Source organism: Alosa pseudoharengus, unplaced genomic scaffold (assembly GCF_046254945.1).
Source record: "Alosa pseudoharengus isolate Yale_2024_CS ecotype anadromous, Long Island Sound unplaced genomic scaffold, YU_APseudo_1.1 YU_APseudo_1.1_scf_1, whole genome shotgun sequence".
In the NCBI taxonomy this organism is placed as follows: Eukaryota; Metazoa; Chordata; class Actinopteri; order Clupeiformes; family Clupeidae; genus Alosa; species Alosa pseudoharengus.
The window spans coordinates 46092699-46119533 of NW_027468564.1; the positions used below are offsets into that span (position 1 = coordinate 46092699).

The window sequence follows — 26835 nt, forward strand, 5'->3', positions numbered from 1 at the left end:
TTAAGGACAATATCAATAAAAAACAATTATGTCAAATTAATTAACAGCCCAATTAAAATAAAACAACATTATACAAACCATAACACATAAGCGCTTAAACAACGAAGTATATGCACTACATGACTGCGTGCGCTAGTTACTTTCACCTGACCCTGATATAAGTGACACAAACTGAAAACTCAAACGTAGTAGGCGAGAAAACACGAGCAATAAAGGAAAAGTTTTATAGGAAGACTGAACTAAAATGGTGACCTCTTCAGGGGTACATATTGTCCAATACCCAGATTGAAGAGAAAGAGAAACTATTTCAAACACTCTCTGAGTCACCGTGATTGAATTGTGTTCTACTTCCCTGGGAACTAGAATAGGCTTGGGGGCTCATACCTGCTACTGACTGGTTCCAGTGAAAGTCATTTTCTGGAAGCTGCACGTCATAGCCGGTCTGTGGAAGGATGTGTGTCAACTAGCATCAGGTTCCACCCTGAACCGAAAACTGCCTAATAGCATTGGGGCTGTTTAATCGAAGCTAAGTAGCTGGGTCAAAGGTCGGGGCAAATCTGGGTATGCCTCCGGTCATGCTATAGTAGTGAGTGAGCAAGAGAGACTTTCATGTCTCCCATGGGAAATGCCAGTATATGAATCACACCTAGTTCTGTTGAACCCCTAAAAAATAACCAGAACAATCCCACAAGCCCACGCCACTCTTAAAAACTGAACTAACCTATGACACCCCTGGAGAAAAAAAACAAAAAAAGTTTGTGACTTCCTTGGACTACTTGCTATCCTCTGTCCCTCGTTCTTTCTCACTCCCTCTTTCTCATTCTCACATGGTTCATTCCGTCTTTCTCTCATGCCTGGTGCCTCCTTTCCCGCTAACCCCTTAAGTCAGGCGTCAGTGCAGGCCACACTGGGGGAAGTCAAGCAGACACACACACACACACACACACACACACACACACACACACACACACACACTCACACACACACACACACACTCACACACACACACCACCATGCCACACCACTTGCCTGTTGCTAGGAAACGCAGAGTAGCCAGTAGAAGCTGAGGTGATATTTTAACCTTCATTTCATTGTCGGTGTGCTTGAAGGCCGAGAAATCTTGCTTCCTTTCCCGATGGGTAATTTTCTTTTTTGTTTTGTTGTCAGCTGTGGGGGCAAATGACGGAAGACAGTGAGGGGAGAAACAAATGAGCTCGGTGTTTGGGGTACTTTTTTTAAAACCACAACAACAACAACAAAAATTCTTGGATGTGCAATTTACACCCTTAACACAGTAAAGGATTCAAGGAACAAGGTCTGGCGAGTAAGTTGCATCACATACTGAATGGGCGACTGGGAATGGCTATCACACTGAACAAAAACAAACAAGCAAGTGTTTTCACTGGAGCCGCTGTTCATTCACAAGTCCATTTGGTTCACTTCCTCATGATTACAATTTAATGAAGAGGCCATGCATAAAAAGCACCATTCAAGCCCCTGGCAGTTGTCTCTGAAATGCTTTAAGATCGTAGGCTACAAAAGAGCCAAAGAGTATCATATTCAAGACACATACTGTACAAATCTGTTTCATCCAATATCTCGGACTTGATGATTTCTTCGATGACATCCTCCAGCGTGACAATGCCAAGCACTTCGTAGAACGGGTCCCCCTCCCCTTCGTTATTCACCCGCTGGACGATGGCCAGGTGGGATTTACCTGTAGGAAAAAAAACAATTCGAATCATGTTGTGAAATCTCATATTTCCTGAACATGTGTCGAGTCAATTACCACACTGACTGCGCGGAAGCTAGGTGGAGATGTTTGTTGTTTGTTTGGAGACAGACTAAAATACTCTTAGATCTGAGATTGATTTGTATTTATTTTCAAAGAGAGAGAGAGAGAGAGAGACTCATACGATCCACCAAAATGCTAAACAAATTCTTTGCCTTTTCTCAGCTTGTGATCATTTAGAAGGAATTTTCCTGAGGGGGAGGCTAATATTAGACCTGAAATGAAGTTTCCACTCTAAAGGAACTGCTGTGTGTTCTGATTGTCTCAGAGCTGCTCGTTAAAATGCAGATAGGCAGAGTTTTGATCCTAGAAAGCCTACGTTGTGACACAGTACATTCTCTCTCTCTCTCTTTGTCCCTCTCTCTCTCTTTGTCTCTCTCTCTCTCTCTCTCTCTCTCTCTCTCTCTCTCTCTCTCTCTCTCTCTCTCTCTCTCTCTCTCTCTCTCTCTATATATATATATATATATGTATATATATATATACACTGTATATGTGTATGGGAATTTTCAGAATCAAGAAGAAGTAAAAATCAGATGCTTTCTCTCTGAAAGTAACCTGTTTCCTCATACAAAAATAACTAAGACCATATTAAACCATCTATATAAAAACTGCAGAACAGAATATGAAAATAAACAAATAAACAGTCCTGTAACTTTACATTTTGCTTTATCCCACCTCATGATGGAAGCTATAGATCATTTACACACAAAAGGAAGGTTTCACGACAAAAAACAATGAAACGGTGGCTTTAGCATTACGGCCTCAGTGATTACAGTCTTAACATTAGCAGCCACTGAAGCGTGATTAATGTCTATTCCCTGAAGTGTTTACCAGCTAGTTGACACAACATGGCCTCTGACTCCATGTTTTGTTGGAGTCCACTGAACTTAGCAGTAAATGATGACGCATTCTTTAAAGATACCCCCACCCCCCACCACCACCATCACTTTACACACTACTTTTGGGGGGAAGGGGCGTCTGGGGTCCCATGACTGGGTAAATAACAGAGAGAGGCTCGATTACAAGCTACACTAGATTGGACAGGAGCCGCAAGAACAGAAAACATGTTTACTCCATGGAAAACATGTTTACTCCATGGAATTTCTCTCTCTCCCTCCCTCCATCTCTCTCTCTATCTCTCCCCATCTCTTTCTCCCTCTCTCTCTTCCTCTCTTTCTCTCCATCTCTCTCTTCCTCTCTCTCTCTTTCCCTCTCTCCCCCTCTCTCCATTTCTCTATCTCTCCCCATCTCTTTCTCTATGACTCAAAGTGAGGTCCCTTGAGTGCTGAATCATAAAGAGAGATATTTGACCACTCAATGGGGATTAAACAAATATGAAATGGCTTTATGGTTTTATATTTCCCTTTTCATGACCACTTATCAGGGAGCTCCTGACAAGTGATGAGAACTGAGAATTGTAAGTGTGTACACGCTTCCCATCTGTGATCAGAAGGGTGATTTGGACTTGTGAGAAGTGCATTGTGGGTTGCCCATAGTAAGCCAAACTGCGGAGTCCAAAGCGAGCCACACATCTGACCATTCGGGTTTACACTTTCACCAAAGAAAAGTAAGAGGCCGTGGGATTTAGGCTACCATGTCTACATTTGTTTTATCCGAAACATTCCAGCACATTCTTTCCCTCCCTCTCCCTGTCTGTCTGTCACACACATTTTTTTCCCCTCCTGTATGTCTCGCTGTCCCTCACAGTGATGACTGCATACTTTCCACTTTCCCACAAAAAAAGAGAGGGATGGCAGCCTGACAGCAAAAAAAAAGAGAAGGGCAACTAATGTCTTCCTTAAATATGGGTAGGACAAACATGTTCTGTTTATTCATAGTTCCTTGGCTGCTATAATGATGGCGTTCGCTCTTGGGGATGCTGCTTCTGCTGCTGGTAGGGGATAAAAGGGGGGGGGGGGGGGGGACCCCCGTGGCCCGGCGGGAGCTGGTGTGAGGGGGCGGCGGTCAGGACTCAGCGGAGTTGAGAGAGGCTCCAGAGAGAGAGTGAAAGAGAGAGGAGAGAGAGAGAGGTGCGGCCCAGAGAGAGAGCGAGAGGGAGAGAAAGATGAGTTACAGAGGGAGAGAGAGAGAGAGAGAGAGAGATGAGGCACCGGCACCACCGGTCCCCTGCCGGGGGTTGTGACCCGCTGCACGAGTCCCGGGACGCCTCCAGAGTGGGAGCATGAGGACACGCCACAGCAGGATGTGGGGGGGGGGATGATGGACAGACATGATAGAAGTGGAAAATGAGAAAAGAGTTACAACAAAGTGACCACTCTGCTCTACAAGGTCCTTCGGTGAACTCATTCACATACACAACCAACCCCGATGAAATAGCAGTGATTCATTCTGTTTATGTGTTTATGTCTTTGTGGAGGACTTACAAAAAAAAAAAAAAACATTCTGCTGTAATGTCTCTTCAGTGTTCACGCAAACTCTACTTCATCCAAACACTTCTGTACCACAATTCTACTTTTAGAAAGTGATTCAAGACTTCAACTGTTCTGCTCACCAACAAAAAATACTTACCTATGATGGATCTGCTGAAAAATAAGTTCTATGAACAAGTCTCCTCCACAACAAAAGCGTTTCCATTGTGTACAGGGTGAGAGAAAATGGAATTGAACATTATGTCCAATACTTTAATATGTTGGTTTAATGTGCAGCATTGGGCCCAATATTCAGTATGTGGTTTAATATTCTGCATTTCTCACTAGTGGGTCACTTTGACACTAAAAGTTTGATTCTACGTCTGCATCATGACTGTGTGATATCTGTACTGTTCTTTTAAACATGATAATGTAAGGCGCCAGAGTGGATATCACTTGCTGTTGTCTATTCTGCGTCAACAGTCCTTTTCGTCATTGATTAAGGTAGACTGAATGTCTCCTGGCTTTGCCACAGTCGTTGTATGATTATCTATTCTTTACTGTCGGGTACTTAAACCCTGGATGATTCTGTGTCAAGTCAGAGACGCATATTCTGGAGTACGCTGTGCTACGGGTGTGCCTCTCTCCTGTATACAGCCTAATAAACCTTGCATCTTGTACTTCTTCGTGACTGGATCTCATATTTCACTTTGGTATACAATATTTTTACCAACAGTTTATACAGCCTAATTAAACCTTGCATCTTGATTTGTACTTCTTCGTGACTGGATCTCATATTTCACTTTGGTATATAATATTTTTACCAACAAGGGGAAACAACAGTTTAACAGTTTGTTAACAAGAAAAACTGGTATAATGATTTTGGGCCAACAAAATGCAGAAAGGTTACTCAAGGTTGAGGTGGAATCGAAACGACGTCACTGAAAATGACTAGACGACCATCTCATCTCACTCATCGCACTATATGTTTGTTTTACACTACTGTTTGTTTACAAAACGTCTCATTTTACATAACACACTAAAAATACACAGCAACACAGCCCCATTCCCTAACATTGCTACCTCGCCTTTTCTCGCCGAATGAAAGATTTAGTCGTTTAGAGATTGTCTTAGTGACAGACAGTCACTTGCACGCAGAGGGTTGACTCTCTGTCCCTGATGTGCAAGTCGGTCGGGAGGTGCCAGGGTCCACTGCGAAGTGTGGTGGGACCCTGAGAAAGGCATTATGGGTCCTTGTGAGACCGCAGCGCGCACTTTTCCACCATTCCCAGCTTTATTTATGGAATGCTGTTCGTCATATTTTTCCATAGCGTAATCCCCCCCCCCCCCCTCCTATAAATAGTGCGGGAGGGTGCTGCGGGAGAGTATCTGTCTGTGATGGGCACACATGATCAGGCCCCTTCTTGTAGGGTAGGGTGCAGCAAAATATAGTGGCTCTGTCAGAGGGATGGGAAATTGTTGAGTCACGGTGTTTTTTTTTATAGTTTAATTAGTGCTATTTTTACACATGGGTGCACACTTAAAGAATGCGTGTAGGTCAGCGATTTTTTTTTTTTTCCACTCTGTCTCGCAGTCCGCAATTCATATCCCATACAGTTTTAGTCAAGTTCAGCAACACAGGGTCCCCTGGTAGCCTAGTCGTGCATAGACCTGGATCTGTAAATGGGAAACAGATTAACAGACTAAACAATTCCGGCCTATCAACATGGTGCTCCAGAAGTACACAAAGGAGAAGAGTATGTACTTTGAGTACTTTGATTGGCTGATCAGCTCAAATGTCAACAACCTCTCACAAAACTGAATTGCGCACTACATCATTAACCATAATGACGTAACGTTAATGATGATGGAAAATGGAAAACACAATCTTGTTTAAAACAATGACATCGGCAATGGCACTACCGGCTTCATGAGTTTAGCTTGGTCATCAAATGTTTGAGTTTTGACATGGCTCATTACACTCTCAGTCTTAGCATATGATTTGGCATGTCTTCTAGTCATCAAAAGTCCAGTGTGCATGCTCTAATCTGCACTTATGCCCACAGTATTAACTTTTGAGGTTTCAATCCTTAATGATTCTTTAAGTCATTTTGGAGTGGCGTGACCAAAAAATCCTTGGAACTTAAAGGCATCCTAGTTTTTACTATATACCACCTTCAAAGTCGTCATGATGGTAAACTAACCTACAAGTGTAATAGGGAGAATGACGCAGGGTTTTGGTTGAGCACTAGAAAAGGCAAAATCCTCACAAACACATACAGCAGCACATTTGACACTGATAAAAGGCTTGCTTGCTTGCATGCTAACCCTTTGGACATAATGGAGAAAGCTAACTAGAAAGCTATATGCTGTGAAAGTTTTTTTTATTGTTGTATATTTTTACAAGGTGGTCCTACCCAGATCACCACAATTCATAGCCAAGGTGGCCAGTTGGAGTGACAGGTGTGTTGATCTGTCCTCCACGTGACCACATTTCATGGACATTGATCTGAAGATGATACCAGTACTAAATTAGCCTAGAAATCTAGACGCACCCTAGCGGCAGCAAATGTAATTTGCAGCCAGGGTAGTCTAGCAACTCTCCGTTGGCTTGCGAGCTGGACAAATTAAACTTCGATCAGGCCAATCACATCGTGTATAGAGTCTGTGGGCGGGCTTAACATAATGATGGCAGAGTTGCGACGGTTTCGTGTGAATTCCCTGCTACTTGAAAACAAAGAAGATGGATGTTACTGCTGGCGAACAGCACAATGCGAGTTAAGCTTTTTTTAAGTTGGCAAAAGTTTGATCAACTAGCCAACTAGCTCCGCTGGTGGGAAAACGCATGGGACTCTTGAGTTGTAACGCTATCATATTAAGTGCAGAGGGAATTTGAAAGACAACCGTTTATCCCGCCCCTTGGATTGAGCACTGCGAATAGTGAGTTCCCAGACCCTACATCTTGATGTGGGTCTGGCTCATCAGGCTAGTACTAAATGTTAAAAGCATTAAACTGTTGCATACTATTTAGTATACCAGCATCTGAAGTATTTTCGTCTTTATAAGCAAACGAGACCAATCACGGCACAGCTCTGCTTCAACGTCTTTGGTCTTAATGTTGTAATATTGATGTCACACACCATCCACTTGTTTATTCTAAATCTAAAGAGTGCCAGAACCAGACCGTTTGACCCTCAATAATCTCTCGCCTTCGAGTATGATGGGGGGCTTTGTTTGGGACTGCGGTGGCAGGTTAAGGCTGCTTACGGACCCCTGATCATTAAGAGGCCATCGGTGAAGGGAGGTCGGCGGTCACAAGACCTCGGTCTCCCCCTATCTGAGGCGTTACACTCGGAGACACACAGACTGAAAAGGCATTCTTTCCCCTCACAGTAGAGGCACACACAGCACAGCAGGCTGGGGGACTTTCAGTGGAGGAGAGAAGCAAGATTGGTTTTCTTTTTAAGGTTTCTTCGCTGAGGCTGAACTGAGACTGAACAGAGATTGAACAGCTTCACTCACAACTGGGCCAGTGTCCTGCAGGAGCTGTTATGTTATTTCCAAGTCTAAGAGGATTATTTTGCTTGTGTTTAATAGACCTATTTTATGTCAGTGTAACACATACAAGGGAACATTACTAAAAATATATGGCATTGTTGTGTTTTATTATAATAATCAATTATTATATTCCAAACTGAGCCATTTTGTACTTTCACAAATTATGTTGAAGGCAGTTACCACACTGTACCCTATCTTAGTCAGACATCTGCTGGCTGTTGCTAGTGAAAATAAATGGAAAGACTCTTCACTGAACAAAACTTTCTTAAGATAAAGGAATCTGGATCAGGGACATAAGCGTCCCGGCTGTAAGAACACAGATATGGGCACAGGCACAACTACAGTACACCGTGTTCCAAATTATTGTGCAAATTGGATTGGAAGTGTCAAACATTTATTTTTTGTTTTTCAATTAAACTCATGGATGGTATTATTATTATTATTATAACCTTTATTTAACCAGGTTAGTCTCATTGAGATATAAAATCTCTTTTTCAAGAGAGACCTGGCCAAGATAGTTATAGTTACACATCACAATCACAAAACAAACACAAAAGAGGCAAAAACAACTCAAGTGCATTCCAGATTAAATAAAATAATCAATTAAAACATTTGACTGAATGGACTCATGTTCTATGGCTTTAACAACACCTTTAAAATCATTTAAGGAAATTAGCCACTGTAGTTTGAGGGTTTTCTGTAGTTCATTCCAAGCAGAAGGTGCAGCAAACATGAAAGCCTTCTTGAACAACTCTGTCCGGGCTTGAGGTACATTCAATAAAATAGTGTTCTGAGACCTTAAGGCAGGGGTGTCCAAACTTTTTGACTCAAGGGCCACATTGGGTTTTGACATATACATACATACATACACACACGCACTATTTTTTGTTGTGTGGCCCGCCGGCCAATTTTCAAAACCCAATGTGGCCCTTGAGTCAAAAAGTTTGGAGATAAAATAGATATATATATCGTTTGTATCATTTAAATGACAAAGTAATTTAGCTGTAGAAAATGAATTTCTTAAGAAATACTGTTCATTTGATGTTGTTTAATTCATTTATAAATGGTGCACTGTAACAGAGTCTTTTGAGTGGAGCTGGCAAAAGACTCTGTTAAGCACGCTCAAATGTGTTCCCAATTAAATGGAGTAGGCTAGCATAACGTAGTTAGATCTGCTGCAAAGGAGATGCTATGTATCTCGACATTGACATTATAATCGCTCTCTAAGAAGAGTGTAAAGCAGTTTGCAGTAGCCTAAAGTTACTCACAACGTAGTTGAAGTTCCCCTGGGGATCAATAAAGTATACATCTATCTATCTATCTATCGAAAAAAATAGTGAGCGGCCTATGATAACCTAATTAAATGCTCGGCAGGCCGGATTAAAGTGCGTGGCGGGCCGTAGTTTGGACACCCCTGCCTTAAGGCATAAGTACTCTGTGTAAAAGAAAGAAATTCAGATATGCAACATGGAAGCCTGCCTATAATGCCCTTATATATAAAGATATAGAGGTGAGTAAGTCGGCGATTTGACAGAGAGGGCAAATTCACTGTGGAGTAAAGTGTACAGTGATGAGTGAGGGGTCTGCAATTTGAAATGAACCTTAAAGCTCCATGATACACAGCATCCAACATCTGAAGACACTTTGATGGGGCATTCATGTACAACAGATCACCATAATCAATAATAGGAAGAAATGTGGCATCGACTAGCCTTTTTCTGGCAAAAGTATTTGTTCCTTAAGAAAAAAACCTAGCTTCAATTTCAACTTTTTAACTAAGTTCTGTATATGAAGCTTAAAAGAAAGGTGGTCATCAATTAAAAATCCTAAGTATTTATAAAATGAAACTATCTCAATTGTTTTACCCTGATTGGTAACCAGAGCCGGACTAGCCTGGCGGGCCATCCTATATCATTGACATGTATAGTCTGGAATCGAATCATTCACCTGCTTAATCCATGGGGCGGGCAGAGAATTGTCTTTCAAACTGCCTAGGCATGCAATAGGCCAGCGCTACGACCATATCCGTATCCGGTCGGCACAACGGAAAATACATCCTTCTTCGAAAGGAATGACTTAAGTGCATTGTGTTGCTCTACTTTCAAAGAAAAGCACAAGTCCAACTCCTCCAAAGTTGACGCCAACGCCGATTCAAACAACCGCTCTTCGTTCGCCATAGCCACCCTTCCTTGTTGTTCACCGCCGCAGGACTGTCGTTATCCTGTTAAGCCCGCCTTAAGACTCTCTAACAAAATAGAGCGCTGTGATTGGATGAGGTCCACGGCGTTAGCCAATCGAAATTCCTATGGTTCGATACTAGACGTACAGGCTGAGCAAATTAATTTGCTGCCCCTAGGGTGCGTCTAGATTTCTAGGCTAGAGCCGGACAGTAACTTGAGTACAATTTTGAGAAATCTGTACTTTACTCGAGTATCATTTTTGGGGAGTACTCATGACTTTACTTAAAAATATTGTACTCTTTACTCCACTACATTTCTATCCATAACCGTGAGTACCCGTTACTTTTAAAAAAAAAGGAAAAAAGAAAAATATCGGAAACCCTCAATTTGTTGTTTCCCTCTCAAACGTGATTGGATAGTGCAGGTGCCACTGATTGGGACAACCTATCAGCAATCACCTTCAACTCCATGGTCAGATTTAGATAAGAGACGAAACCATAGACGAAACAATGGATGAAGACGCAGCAGGTCCATCCCGGGAATGTGCCAACCTGTGGCCCCACCTCGCCAGACTATTTCAATTTTCTGAACAAGTTAATGATAGTTTTTACTTCAAGTGTTTCATTTACAAAATAGTATTTTGTATTTGAAACATGTATTTTATAGAAATACTGCCCATCCCTGCCAACATGGTAAAAAGATGAAAATGACTTGATTTTACTTTCAATTCCTTTTACATTCTCCAAGGTATTAAAGGAAAATTCCGGTATTTAGCACTTTGAGTCCCTTTTCTGGTTTGTTTTGGATGAACTAGAGTGGTGGACACCGAAATTTGGACGATTGGTCCTGTCTCCACTTTTCTGACTCGTTTTGAATCGCCTTTGACTAGTCAGAGTGGCTGCCTACAGGCATGCTCAAACATGTCCTAAAACAATCCTTAACGTTAGTTTTCAAAACGGTGCAACTCACCGAGTGGTTAGTGGTGTTCGTGTTTCTGTGTCCACCACTCTAGTTCATCCAAAACAAACCAGAAAAGGGACTCAAAGTGCTAAATACCGGAATTTTCCTTTAACATTAACATTTTCCATAACTCCACGTAGGACGTTTCTGTACATAAATGTAAGCACTGTGGCAGTAGTAATGCAATATTTAGAAAATGTAGGCTACTCTTGTACTCTTGATACTCAAGTACTTTTAAAAACAATTTTTTTTTTCAAGTACTTTTACTTAAGTAGACATCTGACTGTTGTACTTTTACTTGTACTTGAGTAAAATTTAGCAAACGGTATCTGTACTTTTACTCAAGTAATGAAGCTGTGTACTCTGTCCGCCTCTGTTGGTAACAATATTCAGGTCTAACTCATTCTTCCTTGAGTTTGAAAAGACCATTACTTTGGTCTTCTCGGCATTAAGCACAAGCTTTAATTGATAAAGCTGTGCTTGCACTCTGTGAAAAGCAGTTTGCAAATGCTCAAATGCCTTCCTTATGGTAGGAGCACAACAATAAACTAGACTGCATTTCCGGCGGGAACTGCGAAAGTGTGCTTGCCCTGGTCCGGTCACCAACGTGAGCAGACAGTGGCATACGCTATGCTGAACCTGGCTTGATCCAGGCATTGTAACAGTGCCTTTCAGTGTTGGAGCAGTGGCAATATCTCAAAAGCTCTAGGAGAGGGCTATTCAACTACTGGCTTGCGGGTTGAATGCGGTTCGTTGGATTTTACCTTTGGCCTGCCTTCGAATTTAGCTTCTATGACTGAGATCAAATCAATAAAATAAAATGACAGCAGTGATTGGCTGCAAAAATAAACAATGTCACACGTCTTGCACCTCTCAAACTGGGCTATCAGGTAATCTACAGAAGAATTGAAATTATGAAATATGACCAAGGCATTAAAAAGCTGCTTGTTTGTCAGGATACTTTTTCACTGATTTATTTTAAAAAATATGAGCTATGAGTGTGAATGTTATATATTCCATCCGACAAATTATGTTTTACTGGTTTATTTGACAAATAATCTATATGGATTTGCTCTATAAAGACCTTATGTCTGTTTGGGATTGTTTTGTGAGCCTGGGGTTGTTTTGAGAGCCTATTGATGTAGCCTATCTCAGATGTATCTCAGAATAAAGGAATACTTCATATTACTCTAAACCACCGTCTGTAAATCAGGCAGCCCACTTCCATACAGTGGGTCCCATTAAGAATTGGCCACTTCATTCGTGCTTACCGTGATTCACACAGTTAAATTAATCTGTCACCATATGCCTACGTTTGCAAAGAAAACATTTTAATTTGATTCACATGAAACGTTACATTTAATGTACATGTTGACAATGAGTAGGCTAGTTTTGGTTGTTGGTGGTGTTATTGCATCCCTTAGTTATGCCTACAATACAAGTTCCCTCGCGATTGTTAGCTCTAGACAATATAGACGCATTTCAAAACATCGCGTTAGGAGTCCTCGCCACTTCTTTTAAGCTGTCACAGACTTAGGTGCTACTTTTAGGGCTAAAGTGCTTCGTGAATTACTGTTAGTAAAAAAAATAGCAGTCCTAAAGTTACAAGTGACGAAGTTATGAGTGCAAGCATCTCATATTAAATGACCATGACATTACGCTAAACAACATAAATCCCAATTAGCAACATACATCTCCTCCCTATAGCTAGCCACACAAGAAATTAATGATACTTAATCTCTGCTTAGCATGCTTCTCCGCTTAGCATTCTAATAACAGAAGGGGCACATTTATGTTGACCACTACAACATGACTCATGTCTGTAACTCTATAAAACACTTACTTTCATAAAGGACGCACACCATCCAGCACAGTTCTACACATGGAAACCAAAGATTCTAGAGCGCTACGCTCCGCTCTAGAATCTTTGATGGAAACCAATATTTTGGGCACTTGTTTGGCCACGAACCCAGGGTTGCTAGGGGCATCATCAAATAAACAAAATTAGAGTCTTTCAGTATTAAATGTGTACGTGTGATTACGAATGGATTTGTGTGATTTGCAATTAGAATAAACAAGAAATAACATTTCCAATAATTTCCCATTATAAATTACATAATATTTGCACCTTCCTTAATTGTGAAGCTCACATAATTCTAATGATGTCACCGTATGTATGTGAAATGTAATACAACGTTGCCACCTAGCGTTCAGATCAGAGTTTCCGCTAGAAAAAAATGGTGCCGGTCAAAGTGACCGGCAGAGGTTTCGTTTTCCGGACATTTTGATGATATGCCGGTCAAATATCCTATTATCCCTTCTTAATTAGTAAAATTGAGGAAAACTGGAGACAGGCTATGTAGCTTAAAGAATGGTATAATCAGGCTGTATAGAAGAGTCCAATTCGTTCGTTGTTTTAAAAAGGCTAGGCTGTTTGTTGCTGCTACCCACGTTATCTCCAGTGGTGACTGTTTAACTTACACAGATGCGCACACACAAGAATGAGCGCTCACACCACACCACCTAATGCTATGCCTCTTTATTTGATAACAATACATTAAGAAATGTTTCCTATTCTGGGAAATGTTTAGGTTCTTTTTCTTTCGGCCGCGGTTCAATGATACCGTTTAATTGTGCCAGAAATTATCCGCGGACCAGTAATCGCCTCGTCGAGGAGGCCCTAACCCTGCAGATGATCATAGACAGAGAACGCATAGGCCTACTGTATGCTTTGGGTAAAGAACACTTTATGTCGAGTGTAGCCTACACAGAGAACGACAGTGTCTTGGAGCGGCCGCACCCCCCGCAACTCCACTTCCAATGTCACTGATTCCGACAGATACGCCCGACACTTCTGCTTTTCATCTGGTGGTGGTGGAGTTGACCGGACATCTGAGGCTTCAGACGTTACCAATTTATCATCATCCATCGCGTCTGGCCTCTGAAAAAACTTTTAAGGCTAGTCTGCCTGGGACTGGCCATGTTTGAACCGCCTTGTTCGTTGTTGGACGTTTTAAGCGTGCGCTTCCTATTTGAAATGCAGCATAGGCTATGCGTGTTGTTTAATAGCTTACTTTTCAAACGGTAGAGCCTGTTCATTTAAAAACACAGCCAGAGGACGTATAATATAGGTTTACGTAATAAGGCTTAGGCCTATTCTCAAATTCAGATTGCGTTAGGGGACGGGATTATTAGCCAATTTCAATCGGACAATTTGACCGGAGAGATTTAATTTTGTCGGACATTTAATTTTTTTTCCGGCCAATGTCCGGTAATTACCGGACAACGGAAACCCTGGTTCAGATGTATTTAACATTAACGTGACATGTCCGGCTTGTACTGTCGTCAAATCCATGCTTTGAGGAAAACAATGTTTTTATCATAGTTTCCTCTTCAGTGAGCGATTACCTGGTCATTTTTGTAACAGAGATGGCTGTTTATTGTCCCTAGGTTTACAGAAACACCTATTCATATTAATACGTATGGAAATCAAGTTAATGCTGCCGACCACTGTTTGTCTATTACATGGCCCAGAATGCCTTGCATGTCTTTACAACAAAACAACCCAGTAAAACCTAATTTCCCGTAAACATATGAATTTGCATACTTTGTAACATTTTTAATAATACTCTCCCATCATGACATTTAACAATAAGGAAAAATGTAATTTGAATACCGTCAATGTGAAAACAACTCTATTATGTAAGCTATATATAGCTACTGTTCTCCTTGCTATTTCAGTTCCTAAGTCCATACTATCCCATGGCAGAGCAAGGATTTCATGATTGGCTGCCCAGAGACATTGTGCATACTTGGAAGGCATTGTGATACCAGTACAACTGCAAATGTGAAGGTGATAGTTACCAATAATGAATGGGTGGTTTGCCAAATGATGAAAACTTTTGGAATGTTTTCTTTTTTTTTTAGCTAATGCACCCTCACATTGGAGTCCCGAGTTCAAATACAAAATTTGGTATCGATATGTGACAGTGTTCCTGAGATATGGACGACTTCCTGTTTCGGAGCTTCACCGCCGATTTCGTTTGGCTGTGACGGGCAAACGCTTTCGAAAATCAAAAATCCTTCTGGTAACTTTTGTGAGGCTTGGTCCAAGGATAATGTACGTCAAGTTTCGTGGCGTTCGGACCAAATTTGTGACCTGTGAAAATTTTGTTTCGCTTTCTGTTCAATCCAATATGGCGGACGAACGACACGCCCACCTGACGTAATCTTAGCGACCAACTTACACCGGTACTGACCGGACATTTTAAAGTTGGAACGGTGTCTCTGTCTCAAAGTAGCCTGGGTGTTCCCATGCTGCCTTGCGCGCGATTTGATTCACGCTGCTAAGGCAGCCTGGAGACCATGGAGCAAATTTTCGCCTGAGATAGGGGACCAATCACAGAACAAGGGGGAAAGCAAGACGATGATGAGCTATGCACAGACGCATTTGATAGACATCCGTGGCACCCAATAAACGGATCTGGGCATTTTTTTCAAATATGAGAAAATGAACGTTTGGTTCCCAGACCACGTCTCATTGAGAAGTGGTGGCGCTAGCCAAGCTAGTCTCAAAGGGCCTAGGCGCTAGAGCTGACAAAAAATTAGGGAGACGGGAAAAATAAAACTTAAGAAGAACAATAAGTGTGCTGCTTTGCAAGCACACTTAATAACAGTGTTGTCTGCATAAAAATGGAAAACTGCATGTTGTACATTCTCCCCCAGACAGTTTATATAAATAGTGAATAAAAGTGGGCCCAGAACGGAGCCCTGGGGGACCCCTTTACAGATTGATGCATATTTTGACGTCAGGCCTGCAACTTGCGTACAGTAGCTTGAGTCCTATCAGCAGTGATGCCAGTAACGCGTTAGTCTATTTTTACCACTTTTTTCGGTAACGAGTAATCTAACGCGCTACTATTTACAAACCAGTAATCAGATTAAAGTTACTTATCTAAGTCACTGTGCGTTTCTATTTTTGTCATTTTCCTTAGTAAAAAGATATATTCTTTGCTTTCTTCTTGTCTCGGGGATTAACGTCATGTAGGCTATGCTCACGTTTTCAGCATGAGGACAACTCACGTGTAAAACCACACAGCGACACAAACATAAACAACAATGGAGGGAGGAGAGAGATGCACATTTTATCTATACAGTCATTATTTTGAGTCAGCTAAACATGACAACATTAAGGTACATTGTACATTCTGTGCTGGCGACAAAGTGCTGTCTAGCTAGACATCCCAAGTCTCCCGAAGTTTTGGGAGTCTCCCACATATTGATAGTGGCTTCCTGACGCCCGCAAATTACATAAAATCTCCCGGAACCTAGAGCGAACAAGAGCACGCAAGCCAGACCGGACTTCAAATCGCGTGTGCATCTGAGTTTAACGCGCACACAACGGAGAGGGAGAGAGATGATGGTGCGTGTGTGCCTGAAGCGCATCCAAGACAGAGAGCATCCTGGTCTGTTTTGCTAAATCAACCAATCAGTTTTCAGTGTAGGTGGGCTTATATCTCTTTTCTCCCGAACTTAATTAATCAGTTCAGTCAGTGTATCTAGGAACAGGAGCGTCATGGCAGAGTCAGTGCCACTCAAAAAGGAACATTTAAGACCCATTTCACATCAGACTACACAAAAGTGTACCGAATTGTCTCATAAGAGTAAAACATAATGATAGTCTTGCACACTGCACTGTTTGTAACACTGACTTTAGCATTGCTCACGGCGGGTTAAATGATTGCAAAAGACTTGTTGAGATGAGTTTAACAAGTGTAATTTCATTTGCATATTACTCAGGCCTATACTTGATGGGAGTTGCCAAGGCTACATGAAAAGGTCAAACTACCAAAATCTACATATTTTACTATCACAATTTCTATCAATAGGCCTTCCTTATTTGGTGTACTGACTAGACATTATTGAACAAACATCTGAATTTCAGTATCTAAGTAGGTTAGGTTGGGATGTCTGCTATACATTGTTGACATTATGTTAAAATGCACTTCCAGTATAGTGAGTATTGGCAAAACCGGTTATCATTTTTATGTTGAGGCGGTGGGGGTGTTGTCGACAGCTGCTGAAAGTAACTAATAAAGTAACTTGTAATCTAACTTAGTTACTTTTAAAATCAAGTAATCAGTAAAGTAACTAAGTTACTTTTTAAAGGAGTAATCAGTAATCAGATTACTTTTTCAAGGTAACTGTGGCAACACTGCCTATCAGTGAGATGGTTGACAAACCAGCCCACAGAGTGCTGAGACATACAATACCTATACTGATCAGTCTATTAACTAGTATGTTATGGTCAACAGTGTCAAACGCTTTGGACAGATCAATGAATAGAGACACACAGTGTTTTTTATCATCAAGCGCTTTGACTATGTCATTAATTACTATTGTAGCAGCAGTGATAGTGCTGTGTTTAGTCCTGAAACCAGATTGATGCTTAGATAAAATTGACTGAACATTTAAAGACTTATCTAAATAAAATTATTTATTTCCTCTTTTGTAAACCTAACACATGTGCCAGTGTCTCTTATTCTTGTTTTCATAGTAGAATGAAGCACACGAGAAGCAGTTACCATCTGCCTAGTCTTTATTTCAGCCTTTATCTTTCCTCCCCACAATTGATGTAGCCTCTTCAGAGTACAGTAAGACATCCTATATTTAGCTATGCATTTTGTTTTGATGGTAAAACATCCTTTATATACATACATTATATCTGTGTATTTTTTGGTCAGATGTCAAACCAGGAAAGGAAAACATCCTACTCTTTAAAAAATATACTTGTTACTGCGACTTGCAGTTATGAGTAAATTAATCATAACTTCTGAACCAAAGGTGATAAACTGATTCTGTTTTTTTTTTCACTGAGGAGAACACAACACTGTCTATCTTTTACACACTATATCTACAACAGACATTAGGTGAAAAGTAAGATTCATCTTGACAAATTGATATTTCTGTGTTTTATGTTGAATTTTGAAGGTATTTTTTAAAAACAATATGTGTTACACTCAAACTTATTAACTATGATATTTACCATTTTAAAGGGCTAGTTCTCCTGATTACAATATATCTTATCTCTGCCATGTAGCATGGCCGCACAATAAGCCTTTTTGTCTCACAAGGGCATCAAGTATGAAAAAACGGAATGTTTCGTGCCGTCTGCATAGGTCTAATAAATTGATCATAACTTTTGAACAAAAGGTGATACATTGATTCTGTTTTTATCACTGAGTAGAGGACAAAATTGTGAATCTCCCATACACTCTACATTTTTCTCTATCTACAAGATAAATTGGGGGGAAAATTAGATTAATCTTGACAAACTGATAGTTTTGTGTTTTTTGGGGTTGAATTTTAAAGCAATTTTTTTTTAAATATGTGTGTTCTCAAAATTATTAATTATATTTTTGTACCATTTGAAAGGGCTATTTCTCCTGATTATAATGGTGGGTAAATTATATCTCTGTCATGTAGCATAATCACACAATAAGCCGTTTTGTGCCATAAGGCCAAAAATGGAATTTTCGGCGCGGTCTGCAAAGGGTTAAGTACTCTTTCACTTGTTCACTAACCAAGGATTCCAACACTTTGGCCAATGCTGAAAGTTTTGAAATGGGTCTGTAATTATTAGGCAAGGTTGGGTCACCTCCTTTTAAAAGTGGTAAAACATAAGCAGACTTCCATACTTTGGGGATTTTGTTTGTGACCAGTGAAAGATTAAAAAGATGTGTCAGAGGTTCAGCTAGGATATCTGCAGCTAATTTCAAGAAGAAAGGTTCTAAGTGATCAGGGCCTGCAGGTTTTCGAGGATTTAATTGTTTTAGGGCTTTATGAACATCAGCAACAGAGAAGGAGCTAAGACTGAAAGTGTTGCTGGCAGTAGTAAAGGTATTATTTTGAGGGTCCAACACTGTAGGGGCAACAGAATCAAACAAAAACCCAGATGAAATTAAATGCTCATTAAAACAATTTAACATTTCTACTTTGTCAGATATAGTTACACCATTCTTAACCAAAGACAACGGAAAACCTGTTGGTTTAGTAGATGCAGATAATTACTTAATAGTTTTCCAGAATTTTCTTGGGTCATTCAGATTCCCGGTGGTTTCAGATAGGTAAAATTCAGCTTTAGCTTTTCTGAAGAGTGAAGTGAATCTGTTTCGCAACTGTCTGAACACAAGCCAGTCCGCGTCAGTATCTGACCTCCTTGCTTTTGCCCAGGCTCTTTTGTGCTTTTGTGTCTCAGGGCTCTTTGGATCATTGAAATCAATCTCAGACACCTGTGATAATTAGTTTGCCAGGTGAGCCCAATCAAAGGAAAACTACTTAAGAAGGATGTTCCACATTAAGCATGCCACAGGTTTCAAGCAATATGGGAAAGAAAAAGGATCTCTCTGCTGCTGAAAAGCGTGAAATTGTGCACTACCTTGGACAAGAAAACATTGGATATTTCCCGAAAACTTATGCGTGATTATCGTACTGTGAAGAAATTTGTTGCTGATTCAGAGCACAGGCGGGTTTGTGCAGACAAAGGCATAATAAGGAAGGTTTCTGCCAGACAAATTCACAGAAAGAGAGCAGCTGCTAAAATGCCATTGCAAAGCAGCAAACAGGTATTTGAAGCTGCTAGTGCCTCTGGAGTCCAGCGAACCTCAAGGTGTAGGATCCTCAAGAAGTTTGTAAGTGTGCATAAACCTACTATTCGGCCACCCCTAAACAATGCTCACAAGCAGAAACGGTTGCAGTGGGCTCAGGAATACATGAAGACCCATTTTTTAAACAGTTTTGTTTACGGATGAGTGCCGTGCAACCCTAGATGGTCCAGATGGATGGAGTAATGGTTGGTGAATGGCCACCATGTCCCAACAAGGCTGAGACGTCAGCAAGGAGGTGGCGGAGTCATGTTTTGGACCGGAATCATGGGGAGAGAGCTGGTAGGCCCCTTTAGGGTCCCTGACGGTGTGAAAATGACCTCGGCAAAGTATGTAGAGTTTCTGACAGACCACTTTCTTCTGTGGTACAAAAAGAAGAACCGTGCCTTCCGTGCCATCTTTATGCATGGCAATGCACCATCTCATGCTGCAAAGAATACCTCTGGGTCATTGGCTGCTATGGGCATAAAAGGAGAGAAACTCATGGTGTGGCCCCCATCTTCCCCTGACCTCAACCCTATTGAGAACCTTTGGAGCATCATCAAGCAAAATATCTATGAGGGTGGGAGGCCGTTCACATCCAAGCAGCAGCTCTGGGAGACTATTCTGACATTCTAGCAGCTCTGGGAGGCTATTCTGCAGACATTAAATCAGAAACTCTCTAAGAACTCACAAGTTCAATGGATGCAAGAATTCTCAAGGTGATACAAAATCAATGTATAAACCACGGCTAATATTTGTGAAATTATGGTAGTACAACTAGTAGGGCACTGAGAGTGCAGACTTTCACCAAGGCTAAATGTGTGGAGGCGTCCCTTGAGTCAGATCTCCTCCAAAATGTAATGGGCTCTTCCTTGTCCCAAGGTACACCATTCCACCACCTGTCATGTATATTGTGCTGGTAGTTTTTGCAAAATCCCGCGTCCAGATTGACACACACACAAACGAACCACAAGAAAATACATAACCTCTTTGGTAATAGAGCCTATATGACACCATGTAGTACCTCTGTTGCAGGTGCGCTATGTTATCCTTAAAAAACACACAAACATTCTTGGCCCTTGCTGTTTACAGCTTTGCAAAACCATAATTAAAACCTCTGTGAAAACAATTAGTGGTGACAGAAATCCTTAAAGCCAGAAGGAGCTAAGCACCAGTGAGGGAAAAAAGAAAGCGTAGTACTGAGCTGTAGGAATGCATTCATTAGCACAAATCACCAAGTCAAGCTATGATGCTTCATCACCCCTAAAAGCATCTGGTGAATAAAAGTGTGTTTGTGAGAGACAGAGAGAAACAAAGACAGAAAGAGAAAGAGAGAGACAACAACAACAACAACAACAACAACAAAAAACATAAATGTCCACCTGTGGTATCAAGATGCTGTTTGGAGTGACAAGAATGTTCTCAATTGTCAAGATCCCAAACATTGTACCCTCTCTCAGGCATTCAATCACTTTTGCGTTTTCTAAAACTGCCGTTATAATTATTATTGCTAGCATACCCAAGGTCTTTGGTCCTTGGAGTAAATCACAGTGTGCTTCAGGTTCAGGCACCCCCTGCAACTGTAACTCTCTCTCTCTCTCTCATGCATGCTTCTATCCGCACTCCACCAACAACAACCCAACTGGCATGGGTGTCTTTTTTTAGGTGGTGGTGTGTGTGTGTGTGTGTGTGTGTGTGTGGCGGGGGGGGGTGGACACTCTAACTGGGTGTAATCAATGATGCTAGGCCACGGCTTTCCAAAAAAAGAAGAAGAAAAAAGAGAAAGAGGGGAGGAGGGGAAAAAAGGTTCAAGCTGGATGGATTCCATGGTAAGGCATTAGACTCTGGTTGGTGTCGCTTGTAATTTACAACACTGAAGGAAGCAGACGAGAGCACAATGCGGGGGAGGGGGGCCAGGCTGGGTAGAAGGCCGAGGGTAGAGGAGTGAAGGAGCGCGATGCCAGGGAGGAGGGGGAGAGAGAGAGAGAGAAAGAGAGAAAGTACATTCATGACTCTGGAGGGTGAGTGGTTAGAGCTGCCGCTGACTGCACGAGAAGTAAGAAGGTTTGAAGTAGAGGTTTGAACTGAGGGTACTGAGGGTGAGAGGGGAAGGGATGTCAAACTGACTTTACACAGAAGGCTGGAGCGACAGATGGAGTTGGGGACCAGATCTGAATTTGACACTTTGATAAAGAAGGTTTCCTGTTTTTGTTGTTGTTGTTTTCTCAATTAATTTTGAAACTACAACGCTCCATGTGGTCTAAGCCAATGATCTGCTGGAAGAGAACTGAGATGTTGCAGAATTAAAACAAATTTAAAAAAAATCTCATTAGCATCAAGATCATATCAGTAACTTTGCAGTTATATCTGAGTTTGGACTGCGTTACAACAGTACTGTAAAGAAACAGGTCACATGTTCCAAGGCACAAGGAAAAAGGGGAAATATTATAATACATGGTAGTAAGTATGTGGTTATGTCTGAGAAATCTGGATGTTGGTCAAGGCTGTGACTAAAATTGAGAACAAAATACTTCTGTCCCATAGCCATTATCAACGGTAAACCATTTGTTTCTTTTCTCTGAATCGAAAAGCATGTCCTGACCATGCTGCATGCAGAAATACAATAACAGACACAATTGCCAATTGATAGACAATCTGCCTACTTTGCCCTGTAGACTGATATAGAGAAGTAATGACAGAAGTCTGACACAAAAACAGCAACAAGTGCACAAGGCATTTAGCCCTACATAAATAAATCAGACTAGAAAATGACAAAAACCTAGAAACATTATAAAAAAGGGTTAATTAAACTGAGCCTAGAAACTGAAATCATTCGGCATTACAAGTAGTTTCACAAAAAAGATACCCCTCTGGCATAATATATCATCACACACTTGATTCGATTTACAAGTCCAGAAGTTAATCCCGGTTAATCCAAATTGCGTAATACAAATTTACTAATTACAAAGTACTGACTTATTTCCTACTAATACAGCAGGCATGAAAATATTTTTGTATAAACACTAACAATACCCCATTTTCTAATAATCCTCTGCGCAACAAAAGATAAACTTATTACAGTATTGTAATACAATGCCACTCAGATACTGCCTACAAAAAAAGCAGGTTTTGGGCCCAATGCTGTGAATTGCTTGATAGCTGCATCATAATTTGCTTGGACACTGTAACTGTTATACTGAGCTGCAAAACTGAGGCTGTACAATAATTGTTTACTATATTTTCTCGTCAAAAGAAGACATTTATAGTCACAGTAATCCAAACACAACACAGCTTCTGATACCAGACTAGAAACAACAGGGCCAGACCTACAGTAGTGGTTCACTGGTCGCAAAACAAGGCTTATCCCAGCACAACAGTTGTGAAACAGGGATTGGGAGTAGCACAATTAGCCCTACCCTGCATTCACTTACTGTAAACAATACAACGTCACATTGTATTTCCGCTATAGGAGTGCATAGAAGATGCTTTTATTTCTGGGATTCTACAAGTCCTGTGGGCTGAGTTTGACCAATTTGACGCATGCCAAGTGTCCTGTCTCTTCTGTTAAGACATAAGTGTTTTCTCATACAATCTGGAACCATCTATAACAGATTTGTATTCCTTGCAGTCTGTCACCTATGCTTAATTGTTGTTTTCTGATGTACATACTGTGCACACAGCAGTCTTTTGTTTCCGTAAGTCGGCCATTTTGAAACACCTACAAACACGCCAGGTTCTTCCTATGCCCTTCTTTCTGTACCTTCAACAATGAGAGGAAAAACAACAATATGGTTGCCTGCCAAACCACTACAAAGACTTGTTGAAGGTCACAGCGGTATCATTTTGTCTTGTCCTTGTTTTTTCCAGGGCAGTTCTTAGAGTTATCAGTTTTCTGGGTGATTGCATTTAAGGTGCTATGTGCCGTGTTTTTTTTTTTTTTATCTTAAAACATTCAAAAACAACCTAGAAATAGCAACAGAATGTGAAGACACAACAGTTTTGACTTAATTTAAAAAAAATAGCCAAGCTCTGTGTTGTCAGATAACCACTGACATTAGCATACAAACCAACTAGCGATGGGCTGGCTTTCTTGTATTACCACACTGTCTCCCGTGTGGCTGTTACAGTACAAAACAATGTGGATGTGTCGTACGCAATGCAAGTCAACGCAAGAGTGCCGTGTGGCTGCACTCAAGCAGAACTCACGAATGTACAAGTTTTTCCCCGACCTCCTTAGTTAGCCTGGGCTAGCTCTCATCAGACTTCAGGGGACCTTAGGCATACTCACTGAAGTGATGACGAGATCAGTAGCCATCCAACTGTGCAATGCAACCCTCAGCCAAAAGCAAGTCACAAGCTGTGACAAGATCACATTAGTTAACAGACCAAGACCTACCATAGTCATAAAGACAACTTTAGCCGTTCTTGTGGCATAATCACAATTGGAGCAAATCCGAGGACTTCTTTTGATCAGTGAGTCTATTGTCCAAGTGTACTTAAAGTGTAATTAAGAGTATTAGAGTCTCTATTCAGCTGTATCTAAAAGGCTTTGGATCAGTAAAGTTTGTATTCTCTGTGTAATAGACATAATGGTAACAGGACAATAACCACTAGAAGAATGGTGTTTAGATTAAATTAAAAGCACTCAGGTCAGTCTTTTCTCTGAAGAAACACTTACATTAAAAAACAATTTCTGTGTCACGTGCAAGTGTAAGACTTCTTCAAGCATCCACTCATAGTAAGTGCAGCTCTCCCTCTCCAATTCTGTTATCCTGTTAATTCAGTTATCCTACTGGCTGCCAAGCAGGACACATTTGTAAAGCACAACATTTATCATGGTTGCCAGTGTTGGACCTGAAACTGATTAAGACAAGTGCCTCTGGGCAAGCCCTGGTGCCAGAGTTACAGTATATCCAATTGCATAATTGCAGTTTAAATGACTTGAATATCTTCAGTACAGCTTTTAAAACATCTGTTTAAATGGTACACAGGAAAGACATTGTAAATTTAACACAGTGTAGATGATGACACTCTAAAGAGCTCTATAAAGTTCCTCTTTAAAGCTGTGTCAAACTGCACTGCCACTGACAGCTCAAACACTCACTTTCAACTGCACTCTTTATTTAAATTTTAGTAATTTAGTCATTTTTATCCAAAGCGACTTACATCAAGGTACAATAAAGGTACAGTGCCACTAGGATATTGTTAGTGCAGCAATAAGTACTACTCACATAGAACAGAATAACAGTTCAAACAAAGTCAAAGGAGGGAGTAGAACTATAGTCAGGATAGAGAGGAAGGTAGTGGTACGTGCTAGATAAAGCATGTCCACTCTTTAGTTGTATGTAGTTGCTTTTTAACATACTGTGGTGCAGTTACACATGCAGTTGGGTTTAATTTATAATGAATTTATAATGCAATGACTTAATGTTCAAAATAAGCCGACACCCGACACTGATTTTGACACTCAATTTTTTATTTTGTTGCAGGAATGCTGTAAGTCAGTCAGTAGGCTAGCCCCTGACATAGCCATCAATCAGAAGAAAAAGACTGAACATACTAGTGCAGAAAGATGTACAGGTTTCTTGAAGTATAGTTTTTTAGACATAAAAGTAATAGTTTTAGATCAAACAGATTGGGTAAAGGTAGTAGGAGCAGGATTCGCACTTCTCAGTTGTTTTGCTAATCTGGTTTTAAGTCCAATTCATGTTGCACCAGAATTTGTGGAATGTAGGCCATTTCAGAGGCAAAGCCCGTTCCAATAGGCTTTTAGCACCATACCCACATTATAACTTCATGCATTGTATGTCTAGCCCACTGAGACTCAAGAGGCTTTACATGTCTAAAAGTTCATATGGCACAAAGCTAGCACTCTCCTGAGAATTACAAAAAAATCTTCTTGGTTTGTACTGTTGAAGTTTTTGACTTTCAGTAGTCTATGAAGATGTGTGGCAAATATGTACATTAAGGGAGTACCAATGTTGGGAAATGAACGTTCTAAAGAATATCTGGGTTCATTGAATTCAACATAGAATTTTAGAACCTTCAATTGTTGCGGAACTTAGAACGTTCAAAAACCTACACCTTTAAGGGTTAATGCTAGGAGAGCAAAAGGCGGAGGAGCGAGTGAGGGCCCATAAGGTCTGAGTAGGTGAGTATGGAAAGAGGTAGAGACGGAGCAAGAGAGAGTGGGGAGAGAGGCACCACGCGGAGTTCAAAGGGGTATCCCACAACGGGCACCGAGCTCAACGCATGCCAACATGACGCCACTTAATCCGCCGTCTTATTCCCGCATCAGCAAGTGTTACCAAGAATAAAGCTCAAACAAGACTCTTCAAGTTTGACGGTGTTCGAGCCTGTGGACAGGGGGGATCGGAGGGGAATTAAAAGGCTGAACTGCAACAACCATCTTGAAAATTGTAAACTAGGCCAAATACCTAAGTTTTTTTTTTTCTTTCATGGAATCTAAGGAGCGTGAAACAGGCAGCCATCAAATCAGAATTAAGCATAGATTGGCCTACATTAGCATGAGGTATGAAGTGGTTCGATACGTGCAAAAGTTGGTGTATAGTGCGGTTTTAAAAGAGGACCGGAGACTTCCGTGTAATCCACATTCAAAAACTGGCAAAAACACCCCAAGAGCGTCATGTGGGCTTTGGTTGGCGCGGTCATGGTCTGGAAAACTCAAAAGGTGTGAAGGCCATTTCACAAGTAACACATTTTAAAATCCAAATCTTGACTTTATCGCATTACAGCCACAGCAGCCGCTTGTGCGAGACCATGTACAAGGCAACAGAGCTGCACTTCTCAATGAATGAAAGACTACTATGAGAGGTTGGCTGATTTCTACTTGAACTGAGAGATAATGACAGCGTGAGGTGTCATCAAAGACTGTAAAAGAAATGGACAGAGCCACTCCAAAGGACTTTGGTGAAGCCAATTTGAACCCGTTTCCTGCTGGGCAGTTGTGGCCTAGTGTCAGTTGAGTGGCATACACGTGAAACGCAGCAACTTGTCTGGTAGCCGTGCTAAGGAAATTGATAACGTGTAGAGTGCTTTGAGTTCGAGTGCAGCTTTTGGTGGGTGAATTGTTCCAACATAAAAACACCATCGAGCACATAGTGCCATCCAATAAAACATCACTTAATTGTTGTTTCTTCCCCGGATGCTTTTCTCTATATCATTCCTGTGTACTCTCCCTCAGACTGTCTTGGAGTGTCTTTTTCAGAGAATATTATTGTTTCTCTCCTGTGCGACTGAAAGTTGCATGAACTCATTTTTAGCATAGGTTTAGAAAAACGTTTATTAAGCCGTACAGTGACATATGAGGT

General features: G+C 41.0%; 1 protein-coding gene across 2 annotated transcripts in view; it reads right to left on the minus strand.

Moving 5' to 3' along the window:
• The window catches only part of cnnm2b (cyclin and CBS domain divalent metal cation transport mediator 2b), a 43947-nt gene that overhangs the window by 7557 nt on the left and 9555 nt on the right, over positions 1-26835 (minus strand). For both annotated transcript variants that reach the window (XM_076289984.1, XM_076289983.1), the window contains exons 2-3: positions 1574-1717; positions 1030-1167 (exon numbers count right to left, since the gene is read on the minus strand). In XM_076289984.1, the coding sequence (XP_076146099.1) occupies positions 1030-1167; positions 1574-1717 (282 nt within the window). The remainder of the gene's footprint in view (positions 1-1029; positions 1168-1573; positions 1718-26835) is intronic.